We start from the raw sequence: 15,634 nt of genomic DNA on the forward strand, positions 1-15,634 counted from the left end.
TAGCTTCCTCTAAATGGCCAGCACGAGCTAGTGAGTCAGACAGGCTGTAAGAACACCAAACAAAGTTACATGATTTGGCTCTATGCTTGAACTTTTCATTTCTTTGAGCAATACGAGAGCTTCCTCTCCAAATCCAGAGTCCAGACTGTGCATATCCAACTATCAGACTGCTCCAGGAAACTACATATTGGAATCTTTCATACAAGTGTACACCGCCCCGTGCCCCACGGCTCCACGAGTAAGAATGGCCCAAATATTTTTATACTACTAATTTTTTTGCACAAATACAACTAGTTTAATTTTATAATATAATCATTTACATATATTTAACAAATTTCACATATATTTTACCAGCTTAAATTTTGTTTTATATATTTTATAATTAGATCTGCTTCAAATTTTCATATAAATTAGTTCAACATAAGATTCCTTTTTAAGAATCTAAGATATTGCTAAAATTTTCATAATTAAAAAAAAAATCTGAAGGGCCTTGAAATTGTTTGAGACGGTGCTGATCAAAATAGCATTCAAAATAATTTAATATATTTTATTTTATATCTATAATGAAAACATAAAGAAAAAGGAAGAGGAAAAAGAAGAGGGAAAATGAAGAAAGTAAACTATTTTTTTTACAAAAATAAAAAACAAAACTATATCTATAAAATAGAATAGCATCAATTTTTTTTTTGTTTTTGACGGCAATAGAATAGCATCGATAATATTAATAGTATAGTTTCAATAATATTATAATATACTATATATATATATATATATATATATTGGTTACTGGAAAAAACATGTGAAAGGAATTATATTTATATTATTAAAACTGAAGTACTTTTTGGTATTGTTTGAAAACTTGGATAACATATGAAATGAAATCTGTCTAGAAAAATAAATAGAAGATTAAATATTTTTTTTACATATTTACAATTGAATTCTTTTTTTTATTTACATATTATGCCGTTTAGAAACTTGAATATCAGGTTAAATAAGATTTGTTTGGAAACACGGATAGTAGATCAAATATTTTTTTTATTTACATATCTAGTCACTGTTTTCTTTATTATTTACAGATTCTACTAATTCATTTAAAATCAAATATTTAAATTTATTAATTACAATGGATTATTATTTTTTGTGCTGAAATTAAAAACAAACCTCGAAATATAGTATCGCATAATTATTTATAAATATAGTTTGATAAAACAATTTATAAAACTATTTGTAAATAGTTTTTAACAAACACGTCATATATAATTAGCATATAAGATATAAATAATTAAAGGAATTAGATAATTTAGCAAGAGAAAATTAGTTTTGAATCGGTTTAATTGGTACATCACGATATATAGAGGTTTTTATTAATTTTTTAGATTGCAGTATTGTCCACACCACAAATATTGTGATCTTATATACTAATATTTACCAATATATTTAACATACGTCACCAATATATATATATTTTCTACAATCAAGCTTAATTAATTTGCAATCTCAATTACCCGTATATTATTATGTAGAAAAAACTAATCTATCCTCATTTTCTTCGGATCAAACATTCTAATTTAGATTTTTTTAAATTTAATATAGATATTTTCGGATATGAAAAAAGAATATACTAACCATTAGATTTGAAATCATAATTTCCCGAAAACAATAATGTAAAAACTAATCTACCGTGATTCTCTACAAATCTAACATTCATTTTTAGATTTTTATTAGTAAATATATAGATATTATTCCAATTAAGGTTGTTATTATATGTATAAAGTGAACTACAATATTTTTGTGTAATTTATAGTTGTTGTTTCTTTGTGATGAAAATAAAAACACAAAATGTAATATATAATATATATTAATCTACTACAATACAATTTTAAAGAGAATAAAATATCATAAAACTAATAATAATTCATAGAAAACTACAGTAAAAATAAATTATTTTAAAATAATAAAGAAAAAAACGAAGAAGTTAATATGTGAATATTACAGTTACATCAAATTGCATCAAATTATAAAATTATAGATATAATATTATATACATATTAAAAATCATGATCAAACATATATATATATATATATATTATAAAACAATATATTTTACTCTAAATTGAATTTACAACACATAAAAATATAAATGGCATTTTATAAACGAATGGCTTAGGAATTTAAGTTAAACACAAGTTAAATCCAACATTCGCGTGGGGGCGCGGATCAAAGTCTGATTTGCATTAAATTTAAAGTTTGTAGTTTTGTCTTCATGAATTTGTAGACCAGTCAATTTATACCGAAGATATTCAAGTGTTTGTATTAACAACGAATTGGAGTTCTATTCTATTTGTTACAGTTAGGACATATAGTATGTAAAACAATCTGGATTCAGATTCATATTTTTGAGAAATATATATCCATCTAAAATGCAAGTTATAAAATATATTTTTAATATAATTGGTTATTTATAAAAATTATATTAAAGAGATTGAAAGTTAATACTCCCTCCATTCCACTTTAAGTGGAGTTTTAGGGAAATTTTTTTGTTCCATTTTAAGTGATGTTTTCAAGTTTCTAGGTAAAAAATAAATGTATTTAATATTTTTAATTATTTATATTCTGTAGTCTAATTGTTTATTGGTTGAAATTACTTTAATCACTATTGTTTTTAGGTAAACGAGAAAAATATAATAAAAATTTTTAATTTCTTAATCAACGTCCAAAAACCTCAAAACTCACTTATTTTGGAACAGAGGGAGTAATAAAGAGGAGATCAATTTTTTAGTTAAAAATTATAGAAGAAAAAATAGTGAAAAATCTATATTATATTAAAGTTGAGGATATAAGCCATATTTATTTTTGTTAATAAGAAAATTCCTCATCTTATAGATTAATTTTTAACCCAATACCTTTTCATTTAACTTATAAGATTTTGTTTACAGTTCTCTTTGGTTTAATATTCTTTTTAAATAATACTATTAAATATTTAAGGAAAATATTTTGTAAAATTTTTAATTTGTAACGAAATTTAACTTAAAATAATGTTTTGAATGTTATTATTATCTTAAACCCACATTTAAAATGAAATACTATTATTAAATAATTATTTATGTGAAATATTTTTTCTTCACATTTTCTTGCCTAAGGCTTTTTAAGAAAAGGAAAACTAATTTTTTAAATTCTTTTGGTTTAAGTTAAATTAAAAAGTTAATATGATAAGTCATCGTCTATATAGAATTTAAAACGTCCAATCAAAATTTGAAAAACAATTATTTTAGTTTAATATTTTTTTAAATGTAAAAACTTCCAAATTAGTTCATTCATTATAATTATCAAAATCTTTATTTTAAAATAAAGGATAAATCATTAAACAATTTATATAAATTGACTTAATATATAATTGTTTTCGAAATTAACGTAAAAGTAACTAACTAAAGTATGATTAATTCACAAATGCAAGATATTTTAAAATAATTTTAGCTATATAAATTTACAACACATAATAAAAATAGGTTATATGCAATAGAAAATAATTGATATAAGTTGATGCTATAAATAATTGATGGTGTCCAAAATTTATTTTAAAGCACTGAAGAATATATGATAAATCACCATTTTATTTATTATTTTTAAAGTTTTGAAGATTTTTTTAAAAATAGTTTTAAATAAAAAATAATAATATTATATCTAGTAAATAAAAAGTAAAAACCATCAAAATAATCATTTTGATAAAAGTTGAGGATATAAATCTTTAGAGCCTCCAAGTGGAATTTTGAATGATTTTTGTTTACTATTTTCAAAATTTTCAAAATTGATTCTTTAATATAAAATTATCGAAAGTGTTATTTTATAATAAAATGTAACTAATACCAAATATGGTAAATGTATAAAAGTAAAAAAAAAAATAAGTTAACTTAATATATAATATTTTCGAAATCAACATAAAAATAACTAACTAAAATATAATTAATTTTAAAAAGCAAGATTTTCAAATAAATGTAACTACATAACATGTAATCAACGATTAGGTTATATGTTATAGAAAATATTCTAGCTCAACCAAGCGAATAAGAAGCAAAGTACAGTAATAATATTCAGTTGTGCGTTTACCTTGGTGTTCAACTTTTCATTAATATCTTTTCTTTAGTCTTACTCTTTTTTTTTCTAATTTCCTCAGACTCAGACATGCATTTTCTGTGTCAATATGACTGCAAAAGAGCGTGATCAGATAAAGCTGTACTTTCGTTGACTGTAATTTATAACATTACATGGGGTTAAACTGTAAATACCATGATCTTTTAGATGTACAACTCTGTTTTCTTCCCAAGCTTTTTTGACTCCTTTGACTCAACTTGTCTCATTTCTCTTTCAAACAGACTCTCGCATATCTCTCTCCAGAACCCATTTTAGAGAATCTCTCTTACAAACAGACCTCACCATGTCTGGAAGTGAAGAAGATGTTGATCTTCCCCGTTTCTTCAAGGTCTTCCTCTCAGAAACTGCTTCTGAATCCATGGTACATCTCCTCCTCTCTTTCTGTTTTTCCTTCTTCCATGTAATAAGTAGAAAGTATTATAGTAGGGAGCGTTACTGTTTAGGAGCGAAGAATCTTTAGTTGCTTAGGGTGAAGATTCTGGATGCCTTCCTTTGTTTTTTCTCTTCATACGTCTAAATCTTTAGATTTTAGTTACACTGAGCTTTTCTGATGTTTTATGCTTCTGTGTTTTGGTAAATTATCAGGCGATTCCAATGTCTTTCAGTGAGCATCTTCAAGACCCACTGCCACATACAGCTAAGCTCCAAGGCATTGGAGGTGGTGTTTGGACTGTGAGCTTCAAGAAGATACGTGACTGTGCGTATTTCACTTCAGGGTGGTCCAAGTTTGCAGAGGACCATGAGCTCAAGGACGGAGAGTTCTTGACCTTCGTCTACGACGGTTCCCACACTTTTGAAGTCAGTGTCTTTGGGCGTTCTGGTTGTAAAGAGATGAGAGCTGTGGTGGAGACAGTCAACCTCTCTGATGCTAACTCTGAGGAAGAAGAAGAAGAAGATTCTTCAGTGGCTGCTGATTCAAATGAGGAAGAAGAAGAAGAAGGTGATGATGATCCTTCATTCGATGCTGGTGAAGATGAAAGAGTTAGCCAGAGTCTCTACCCTGTTGACAGTGATGACACTGTATCCAATGCTGAAGGTGAGATAGTTCTTTGTAGTACTTACTTACTTACTTACTAACACACAAACGTGTTGATGAAGCATGTTTTTTTTTGTCTCAGTTGTTGCAGGGTTTTCTAATTTGGAGGTTGAGTCTAATCCATGGTTTACTACCACCCTCAAGAATAGGATCTATGAGCTGGTAAGAAAAAAAGAACTTAGAGATTTGTTCACTGTCTTTATCCCTTCTCCTAATAATGGTTGGCTCATACATGTTTTGTGTGTTATGCAAGTTGATTCCTGCAAATGTGGTGAAAGAACATGGGCTTACGTTCTGTGACCGCATCAAGTACATTGATGCAGAAGGGATCATGCATGGGGCTAAAGGGAAATGGTCTGACGACAGGATTTGTTTCAAAGGATGGGACAGGATTTGTAGAAGGAACAGGCTTAAAGAGTTTGATATTGTCCACTGCGAGATGCTTCATATCAGGAAGAAAGTTCATTCAATCAAGATCACAATCACACGTGGACGTTAAACCACTCATCATCATCATTCATCATCACCACACCCTTCATCCATCGCTCATCATCATCACTATCATGAGATCTATGGCTTTTGTTTGTTTTAGGTTTGTTGTAGTTTTTTTTTATCAGGTTTTACCTTATTAGTACTTTCATTTATCCCCAAGAAACCGTGTGAACTTAATATGATGTTTCGAGTTTTATTTTGAATGCTTATTATGTTTGCATCTATATGACTTTTGAAATATGTTTCCATGGTGACAAACAAATCCAACAAGCTTGACATAACACAGAGACAGTGAAGCAAAAGTAGAGTTCTATAGAGTGATTTATATTTTGATAGAGGACTAAAAGCATTAGATTAATAAAATGATATTTCACATATCCCACAGACATTACTAGTACCACTGAAAACAATCTAATGTTGGCTGCAATAAAAAGGCAGTACTGCTTTGCTCATTCTCCATCCTCGTTGCCCTGAATCTCCTTTTATCACTTCAGACATCGATGGTCTCATGTTCCACACACAACAATTTTCTCTCTGCAATCTTCACATTGATCGAATACTGTGCCATTCTCTTCTTCTAGAGCTGGATTACTGATGTCCCCATTGTCTCTATGCAGACATTAAACCAAAAGAAATAGTTTCTGTTTTACATAATCTGCAGGTTTCTTGTCAAGTTCATATTCAACAGCTTATTTGCGGAATAAACATTCGACATAAAAGAAAAAATCCTAACGAAGGTAGAAGCATGTAGTAATAAAATCTACTAAAAGAGAGCCAATTGACACAGCTAGACTGCAGCAGTTTTTTTTGGTTGTTGATCCCAGTTTCCCACACCATTGTATTGGATCCTAATCAGCAAAAGGATATAGCAAACTATAGAAGCAATCATCTTATAGTAAGTGAATCTAGATAGTAGATCCCAAAGCTGTAAAGATGGTGAATTACGTACACTTTCTATCTACTCAACCACTTGTTTTAATGTAACATATACACTGTTCCAAACTAATTAGTATATTTGGTTGTTCAATAAAAGAAGTTTTGGTTCATACACATTAACTAATTAATAATGCGGTTCAATCCTTGACGAGTTAGAGAAGTTTTCAATCTTTCGACTCCAAGGTTTGGACTTTTTGAATGCATTTGACAAGTAACTAAAAGAAGACTTTATACTTTTTTTTTAAAAAAACAACTTTATCATAAACTCTGAGTTGTGACTAAGTTGTTATAAAACAAGGCTTATTCTTCTTCTTAAATCTTGCGGAAGCAATACCTTTCATGTCACGTCAACTTCCATTGTTTTTTTTTTTTTGACTAAAGTCAACTTCCATTGCTTTGTCAACAATTATATGTCAACTTCCATTGTTTTGTCAACAATTATATGTCAACTTGAAACGAATTTTGTTTGAAAAGGCCATTTCAATTAAAAAATGTACTACATAATTTTACTTAAGAATTAGGGAAACGTTATACGCAATATACCAATTACAAATCATGATGACACGCGTAAGACAAAACTGAAACCAAACCAATATAGTGTAGTGTAGACAAAAGTCATTACAAAACTGCATTGATTTCAAAAGTTTATAGTGGGCAACTGTCCCTCCCACGTTCAACTGTAGGAAGTACCGGATCTGAGATTTTAAACGTTTGAAACATTTTTTAAGAATTTTAATTAAAATTTTTCAAAATTTGAAGATCTTTACTTATATAAAATCTTTAAAATATTTGGAAGCCAATACCTAAGGCTGGACGTTCGGATTTCGGATGAGTTTTTGTCGGATTCAGAGTTTTCAGGTCTTAAATATTTAGATCCAATATGGTAATAATAATTTGTCGAGGCGAGTCATGTTGGGTCTAGATCAATCCGGGTCTTAGATAGTTAGACCCAACATGATAATCAGAATTTGTAGGTTCGGATTCGGTTTGGTTTCGATTCGAATTCGGTTCAGATTTTATTGAGTCCGGCCCAAAAAGTACCCAGAAACACAAAAAATATTTGAAAATATTTAAATTCCTGAAAAGTATTCAAAATTTTACACAAAATTTGACCTGAAAACATGAAAATATCGAACATTTATCCGATAACTAATTTAAGTGTAATTTAAAATAACTAGAAAGGTTAATAAAATGTAATAGCTAACTATAACTTTTTGTAACTAAACGTTTTAGTGGTTTTTTAATAGTACAGACGTTGACTAGTTTTTGCCAACATTATGTCAAACTAAACCTAAAATGATGTTTTACACAATGGAATATTTCAATTAAAATTGAAGATAAATTGTTAGACTAAACTATAGGTTTTTTAAAAGTATTTAAACATTGTTACAAACATGAAATATATCTATTACAAGACAGGATATAAAACATAAGCAAAACAAGCCAAACCGATAATAAAGTCCAGAAACATGTAGAAATATTGATCTTATTTAAATTGTTAGTTTTATTATATTCTTCACCAGCGATGAAGAGTTGGTACGAGTTCAAGAGGAACTTTCTTGGCGATGACGAAAGCTCCATCTTCTTCCATGTCAATATCTTTAATAGTCATTCCCTCAGGCAAACTCCAATCAAAGAAGTAAAGAAGGCTGAGAAGGCAGAGCTCAACCATGGCGATCCCCGTGGCCATCCCAGGACATACCCTACGTCCGGCTCCAAACGGCAGTAGCTCAAAATGTTGACCCTTATATTCAATAGGGTTATCAACAAACCTCTCGGGGATGAACTCTTCGGGCTTTGTATAGTTTTGGGGATCACGTCCTATCGTGTAAGTGTTGATTTGGATCATGGTGTTCTTGGGGATGTTATAGCCTTGAATCTTGATGTCGGACATCGTTAGCCTTGGGAGCAAGAGAGGCGCAGGTGGGTGTAATCTGAATGTTTCCTCAATCACCAGCTTTAAGTACTCAACTTTCTCTAGATCTTCTTCTGTGATTCTCTCTTTGTTGGGCCCGAGTGTTGCTCGAACCTCTTCTTGGAGTTTTTTCATAACTCTTGGATGTCTGCTTAGCTCTGTCATTGTCCATATCATTGTGATGGCTCCCGCATTCACTCCAGCCAAAAACACGTCCTGATGAATAGACATATAGAATTATTCATAATTTGACTTTGAAAGAGGATATTAATTTTTTTCAAAAAAAAGAGGATATATATAAAAATAAAACCTATAAAATCATGGCTGGCTCAACACTCGTTTTAGGCACCAAAATTTATAAAAAAAATATTATATAAAACTTTTAGGATCAAATTTTTCGGTGTAACAGATTTATAGACAATAATTTTTTTTTTTTGTGACATAGGACCGGGCCTGAGAGCAATAGGAACCAAATCAGAAGAAGAAAAACCAAGATGAACCAATAAACGAGGTATTTGTTATATCTTACATCCCTAGCTATAGACTTGTTTCTCAAATTAAGGGATTATCCATACTCACCGACATGACTCCTTTGAGATGGTCATCAGTGACTTTAAAAGAACCGACTTTATTGGGCTTATTGATCATATCCAACATGACACTGATGATATCTGAATGATCTTGGGTTTGTCCTGACTTCAAATGATCATCAATCACATGTTCAAAGAAAGTGGTGAGTTTAGCAAAGGCTTTGTTCAGCCTCGAGTGCTGGCCGGAAATCCGGTCAATGAGCCATCCAGCAGGAAAGAAGTCAGCTAACGACAACGAGCCGAGGTTGGTCTCTGATTCAAGCACCAACTCTTCTACTCTCTCCATATCGACAAAATCACACTCGTGGAAGTTCTGCCCAAAAGCGAGTCTACAAATGATGCTGGCCGCATAGGAGAAAATGACTTTTCTCAAATCAAGTGATGAGGTTGGTTTAGCATTAGCTGAGTTTGACACCTTCTTGACCAACAATTCGCTCTCTTCCTCTCTAATATACCTGAAGGACTTGAGTTTTTTCTGGCTAAAGAGCTCGAGCACCATGATTTTCCTCATCTCTCTCCAGTTCTCACCAAAAGGAGCAAAACCAACGTCTTTAAAGTTGTAAGTAAACAACCCGGTCCCGACCGTCTTAGGTCGGCTACAAGTCTCAAGATCATGTGTCTTGAGCACTTCCTCAGCTCCTTCTTTGGAAGAGACAATAATCACGGGGACTACCCCGAAATGGAGAAGCATCACCGGTCCATATTCTTGGGAGATTTTGTGAAGAGATTTGTGAAGAAATCTTCCAAACTGGTGCAAGTTTCCGATTATCGGTAGACCCGTAGGTCCAGGAGGACGCTTCTCTTTCGACGATAAAAGCTTTTTAGAGAAAATAAACAAGAGAGGGAAGAGTAAGAGGAAACAAATGAAGATAGACATTCTTCTTAATTTTGTTTGGCTAACTTTCTTCTGGTCTGTGTTTGAAGTGAAGAGTATTTAATGAGTTCTCAAAGATGCAATATATATAGTCATTGAGGCAATGCATTTGGCTGGGTTTTGACTAAATCAATTTATTATTTTTTTAGTCTCCAACTTTTTATTAATAACACTAAAAATTGGCTTCTCTCTCTAACATATTGTGTTTGAATAATCTCTCTCCGGGCAGATATAGCAGACTCGTCGATAAACACCAACGAGATTTATATCATAAGACACTTTTATTACTCTTAATTACACTATAGATAATTTTGGCTATTAACACACTTTTTTCCTTTTCCGAAGACATTCTTCTCTTCTTCCAACCTTCTTAAACCTACATGTGAGTAATGAAAAGCTAACAACATTAAAATATATAACCAATGTCTAACTAAAATAAAAATCCTCATAACTACTAAAATATAAATCCTCATTAACCACAATCCTCATAAACTAGTAAAATATAAATCCTCATTAACCACAGTCCTCATTAATGTCTAACTAAAATCCAAATCCTCTAATCACGTTCCTTAACCGTACGTCAAAGCATACATTAATCAGGATCGTACCTATTGATTTTGAGTTAGAAACTCAATTATTTCTTACATTCTAGTATTTAATTATAGATGGTTGTATGACTTTGTAAGCGTTTCTAAGGTGATACATATGGTTTACCGCGTAAATGAGTCATGTACACAGCTTCCAAACAAGTTGTATATGACAAAAGAAGAGACTGGTAAATTAAATTATCTATTCAAATATTTCTTTACGAACATGATATTTTAAGCATTTTAGTATGTCAACTAGGATAAGATCCGCGCCTTGCGCGGGATGAAGTTGTTATTTTTATTATGTTTTGGAGAATGAAACAACAGTTCGGTTTCATTTGGATTAGGGGTGTTCAATCCGGATATCTTCAGTTGGTTTTTTTTTCGGTATTTCGGTTAATAAAATATAATTGCTATTCTAAATCCATATTTACTTCGGTTCAATTTGGTTTACATCGGTTTTCAGTTTATTCGGTTTTATACCAAAAAACATAATTATTTACTTTGAGATCATATTATATATTTAAATAAAAGAATAAAAATAAAAATGCTTCTATCATCTAATAAAATAAGCAAATCTAGAATTAATATCCAAACTCTAAATTTTGAGAAAAAAAACAAAACAAAAGCATGAAATAAAAACTTTTATATTCTTCCATATTTAATGTGATTGTTTAATATCTTTTAATAATATAAAATAATAAAAGAACTAAGATACAAATATTGTTATCAAATATTCATTACTCATAATAACAAATTTTCATATATATGTTAATCATATTAGGTAATTTCATAACTTTTATTTAAGGAAAGTGCGAGATTGTTTTTTGTACATTATTTATCAATTCGATAGTTAGTTTAATAAAAAGTGTAATATAATTTAAGATGAACAATATACTTTTCTAAGAATATTATATTTTATATAGTTATTTATTAAATGAAACTTCATAATCATATGGTCCTATGATCATTCATATTGTTTTATAACAAAATATTTAAATAATTGATAACAAAATTTTCAATGTGAAAAATTTAATAAGTTTATAATTTATAAATGTTCTTGAAAATTTATTGAAAGTTTTGAAATTAAAATATTGATGTAATCTTATATGGTATATAGTTTAATCTATATATATATATATATATATATTTGTTTTATTATTAAATGATACTTTTTACTCATATGCTTTTAAAATCATGTGTATCTTTTTATAATAAAAGTGTTAAACCATTGATCATTAATTTTTAACATAATAATTTTAATAGTTTTAGTCATTTATTGTCATTTTGTTAAAATTCAAAATATAGCATATTCGAAAAAATCTAGAATTTAATTTTATAGGTAATTCAATTGTTTAATCAATTTTAATAATATAAAATTAAACAAAAAAATATGGAGGAGATATAAATTTTTATCAAATTTTTATTATTAGAAACATTAATTGTCATATATGTATATATTAGTCATTTATGATAATTCCGTAGATTTTATTTGAGGAAAGAAAAAAAATAGTAATTATATCTAGCTGAACAATCATAAATGTTTCTATCGTAGATATCATATCATATGATCATATCATATAGTTTAACCAACAAATGTATCTAGCAACATATAAAAATCGAATGTGGATCTACTTATTTTTCAATTGAATGTAATTGACTACCTAATTGAGTGACACCTAAATATTGAGGTCTTTTTTTAATTATTACAAAATTGAAGTTACAATTTTTCAAATGTTTCTCTTTTAATATATAGAGAATTATCATAAAATTAAAATGTCAAATATATGATATTTACTATCATTAACTTTTCTTGCCAATCACTCAAAATTATTCTCGGGTTCTTTATTCGGTTTACTTGTGTATAATTAAAGTACTTTGCCAACCACTTAAATTGCTGACCAAGCATTCACGTTGGTTTTATTCGGTTTGTTTAGTTTTTGTTGAATCACGGTTTGTTTAGTCTTGATTGAATCACGTTTTGGTTAAGTCGTAACAACGCCAGCCACAATATAATTTTCGTACGTGCATTTTTTATATGAAAAAATACTGCGTTCGAAATTTAGTTGGCCAACTACGTAGGTGCATGAACTTTCACACGAACCTCCATTAACTGTTACGAAAGACACCGACCACTAATGATCACAAAAATATTGATGGTGAAGTATTTTCTTACATAGTCTTAACTCCCCTGAAGGTACACTAAACATGAACTAAGACAGGCGTACCTGCATTAACTCGTAATAAGTTTGAGCAACATTATTGGTTACAGCATACATCGACTATTTTGTCTTTTTTAACATTGTCTTAACTCCCCTGAAGCTACCCTGAACAAACTCCACCCCTTCTTTTCCTTGAATGCAGCATTTCTTTGATCAATCCGTATGTACTTTCCGCAAGTATATTCTTCTTCTCGATCATTGCTTCCTCACTGTAACAGAAAGCTTGTTAACGGAGTAATGAACATAATGAACATAATTCGTAAGAAGTTTGAGGAACAATAAGGGTTACATCAAACATCGACCATATTGCATTTTTAACATTTTCTTAACTTCCTTGAAGCTACACTGAACAAACTCCATCCCTTCATTTCCTTGAATGCAACATTGCTTTGATCAATCTGCAGGTACTTTCTGCATGTCTATTCTTCTTCTCGATCATTGCTTCCTCTCTGTAACAGAGCGTTTCTTAACAAAGTAATGAACATAATTGATTTTCTCTGTTTCATATATAGATTTTCAACGTCAGAGCTTATCAACTTCGTTTTCAATAACCGATCATATTCATGCGTGTTTTAGGCTTCTCAGCAAAAAAAAATTGCAACTAATAAACGTCTTACTCACACTCTATTGTATTCTCTGCTTCGTGTAAAGATTACCAACGTCAGAAATCATCAACCTTATGCTCAATAACCTATCCTCTTCATATGTGCTTTTGAATTCCTAGCAACGATTAAACGTCTTGCTCAAACTCTATTTATATTTTTTATTTTTCTTGCCAGTAGAGAATCTAAATTTTTTTCATGTGGTCAGGAAATACTTGAGATCTTTTTGGTGTTCAAACATCTTAACACTGTAAACTAAATAGCATATGTGTGTGTAGAATCCCCGTATGTCGTCGAACAGAGTCAACTCGTCTCAAACAATCGTGTATTCACTTTTTCCGTTTCTTTCTACGTTTAAATAAGAAAAGCTCGGAGAATCAAAAAACTCCCAAACGCTTCTCGTGACGACACGTGGCAGAGTCAATGTGAATGAATTAAATGCAAAATGCTTCTCTTTTAATAATAACTAGATTTTGACCCGCGCTTCGAAAGCGCGGATATTATTTTTTACTTTTATAAAATATATTATTTGTTTGTAATTATTGAACATATTTATTTTAGTAAAATTTTCTTTATAATAAATTTGACACACATAGTGTCTCTGGTAAATTATGTGTTTCTCTGACTTTGTTTTATTCCCTCTCCAATCAACATATCGAAGCGCGGATATTATTTTTTACTTTTATGAAATATATTATTTGTTTGTAATTATTGAATGTATTTATCTTAGTAAAAATTTCTTTATAATAAATTTGACATATAGAGTGTCTCTGGTAAACTATGTATTTATCTGGCTTTATTTTATTCCTTCTCCAATCAACATATTTATTTGGCTTGTTGTTAAAATAAATGATTTTAGAACGCAACTGTTTACTTTGATATTTTGTTTAAACAATGTGACATATTTCTGTATTAATTGTGTTCAATTAAATATTTACATTGTAATTTAAATTTGTATACAAATCAACATATTTGTGTAGTTTGTTATTAAAAAAATGATTTGAATCCAAATGTAAGTACTCTTATAGTGATTTTTCAGTTCATATAATTTTTTAAAATATATTTATTTCAACTGAACCAATTAATATTTTGTTAAATTGGCCCGTGAAATATATTATTATACATCGATATTCAAAAGATCTGGTAACTAACGATACTCAAAAGATCTGGACCGAATAAGGTTATATGGTTATTTTTGTTACAAATATCCGAACCCGTTTTAGATACATTGATTATTTAGATATTTTTAGGTTCCTATACATCAGAACCGAATTTATCCAGATCTAGAATGATCCAACTCAAAATCCACACATAAGTTTATAATATTCAAGCGGAACTTGGTTACCAAAAAAAAAAGGATACCCGAAAAGAACAACATGTATCTAAATAGACAGATAATGTTCATGTCTAAATGATTATATAAATTAATAAAAAACTGTTTTATGTGTTTTGCTAAATTAAGTGAAATAGAAATAGTTTTTTTATCAAGTAAAATAATTATATGGAGTGGAAAATTAAGTGACAATAAATGTAGGACATTTTAAGTATTTTGATTTAAGTTATTATTTTATTCACAAAACATATTTTTGAACTATGTTTTTGGATATGTAATTTTCCACAGATTGTAACTAAAATAAAAATATTTTAGTAAAATAAAATAAACCAAATGTTTAATCATATGTAAAACCTAATTATTTAGCATTTTGATTTTATAATTGGCACAAAGTTAATATTGATTAACTAATAAATAAAAATATGCACTATTATTATTATGGTAATATAATTAATGATGTAATTTATTATTAAAGTAATATAATTAATTAAATTGTTAAACTAAGTGAAATATGGAAACACAATTAATAGATACTATTATTCAAGTTTCCAAACACTCCATTTTTTATAGCTATAACCAAACACACCAAATTTTTTTATTAATTTTATCCAAGTATCCAAACGCACCGAATTTGTACTTCACCTTTAATAAGATAGATTTAAGGAGATTCCACAATTTCCTATTGACTAAGAGATTATTGATTTTGATTTTCTGAGGAAGACACAATTTATTTGCAACACGTAGAATTTTGGATAGAACACCTGTAGCTGTCTCAAAAGTTTACTTATTTTCTTTGAATCTTTTGGAAGAATATTGATAAGTACTCGACCTGCTTTATTCAACTTAATATTCCAACAACAATAATATTCTGATTACTAGTTTTGTTTGTGAAAACAAA

General features: G+C 29.3%; 2 protein-coding genes across 3 annotated transcripts; one reads left to right on the top strand and one right to left on the bottom strand.

Moving 5' to 3' along the window:
• Positions 1–39: 39 nt before the first annotated feature.
• On the top strand, positions 40–5,899 carry LOC108814622 (B3 domain-containing protein REM20). Of its 2 annotated transcripts, XM_018587232.2 has the most exons (6): positions 40–238; positions 4,172–4,275; positions 4,371–4,510; positions 4,735–5,185; positions 5,268–5,347; positions 5,439–5,899. In XM_018587232.2, exons 2-6 carry the CDS (start codon positions 4,263–4,265, stop codon positions 5,682–5,684), a joined length of 930 nt encoding a protein of 309 aa, XP_018442734.2. In that variant the 5' UTR covers positions 40–238; positions 4,172–4,262; the 3' UTR covers positions 5,685–5,899. The 2 variants fall into 2 exon arrangements, with proteins under 2 accessions (XP_018442734.2, XP_018442735.2); XM_018587233.2 differs by lacking the exon at positions 4,172–4,275.
• Positions 5,900–7,955: 2,056 nt separating this feature from the next.
• On the bottom strand, positions 7,956–10,044 carry LOC108816885 (cytochrome P450 71B5). Its single transcript, XM_018589446.2, has 2 exons — positions 9,108–10,044; positions 7,956–8,744 (listed from the first exon to the last, which is right to left on the bottom strand). The coding sequence occupies exons 1-2, from the start codon at positions 9,993–9,995 to the stop codon at positions 8,130–8,132; spliced, it is 1,503 nt and encodes a 500-aa protein (XP_018444948.1). The 5' UTR covers positions 9,996–10,044; the 3' UTR covers positions 7,956–8,129.
• Between the last annotated feature and the right edge of the window lie 5,590 nt (positions 10,045–15,634).

This window comes from Raphanus sativus, chromosome 7, assembly GCF_000801105.2.
Source record: "Raphanus sativus cultivar WK10039 chromosome 7, ASM80110v3, whole genome shotgun sequence".
Taxonomy (NCBI): Eukaryota; Viridiplantae; Streptophyta; class Magnoliopsida; order Brassicales; family Brassicaceae; genus Raphanus; species Raphanus sativus.

Bases quoted from the DNA above. Each gene is read 5' to 3' on its own strand.
- LOC108814622 (XM_018587232.2), top strand. The intron at 4,511-4,734 runs GTACATCTCCTC...GTAAATTATCAG, and splicing joins AAACTGCTTCTGAATCCATG to GCGATTCCAATGTCTTTCAG. The intron at 5,348-5,438 runs GTAAGAAAAAAA...GTGTTATGCAAG, and splicing joins AGAATAGGATCTATGAGCTG to TTGATTCCTGCAAATGTGGT.
- LOC108816885 (XM_018589446.2), bottom strand. From the start codon at position 9,995: ATGTCTATCTTCATTTGTTTCCTCTTACTCTTCCCTCTCTTGTTTATT. The intron at 8,745-9,107 runs GTGAGTATGGAT...TCTATTCATCAG, and splicing joins ATCTCAAAGGAGTCATGTCG to GACGTGTTTTTGGCTGGAGT.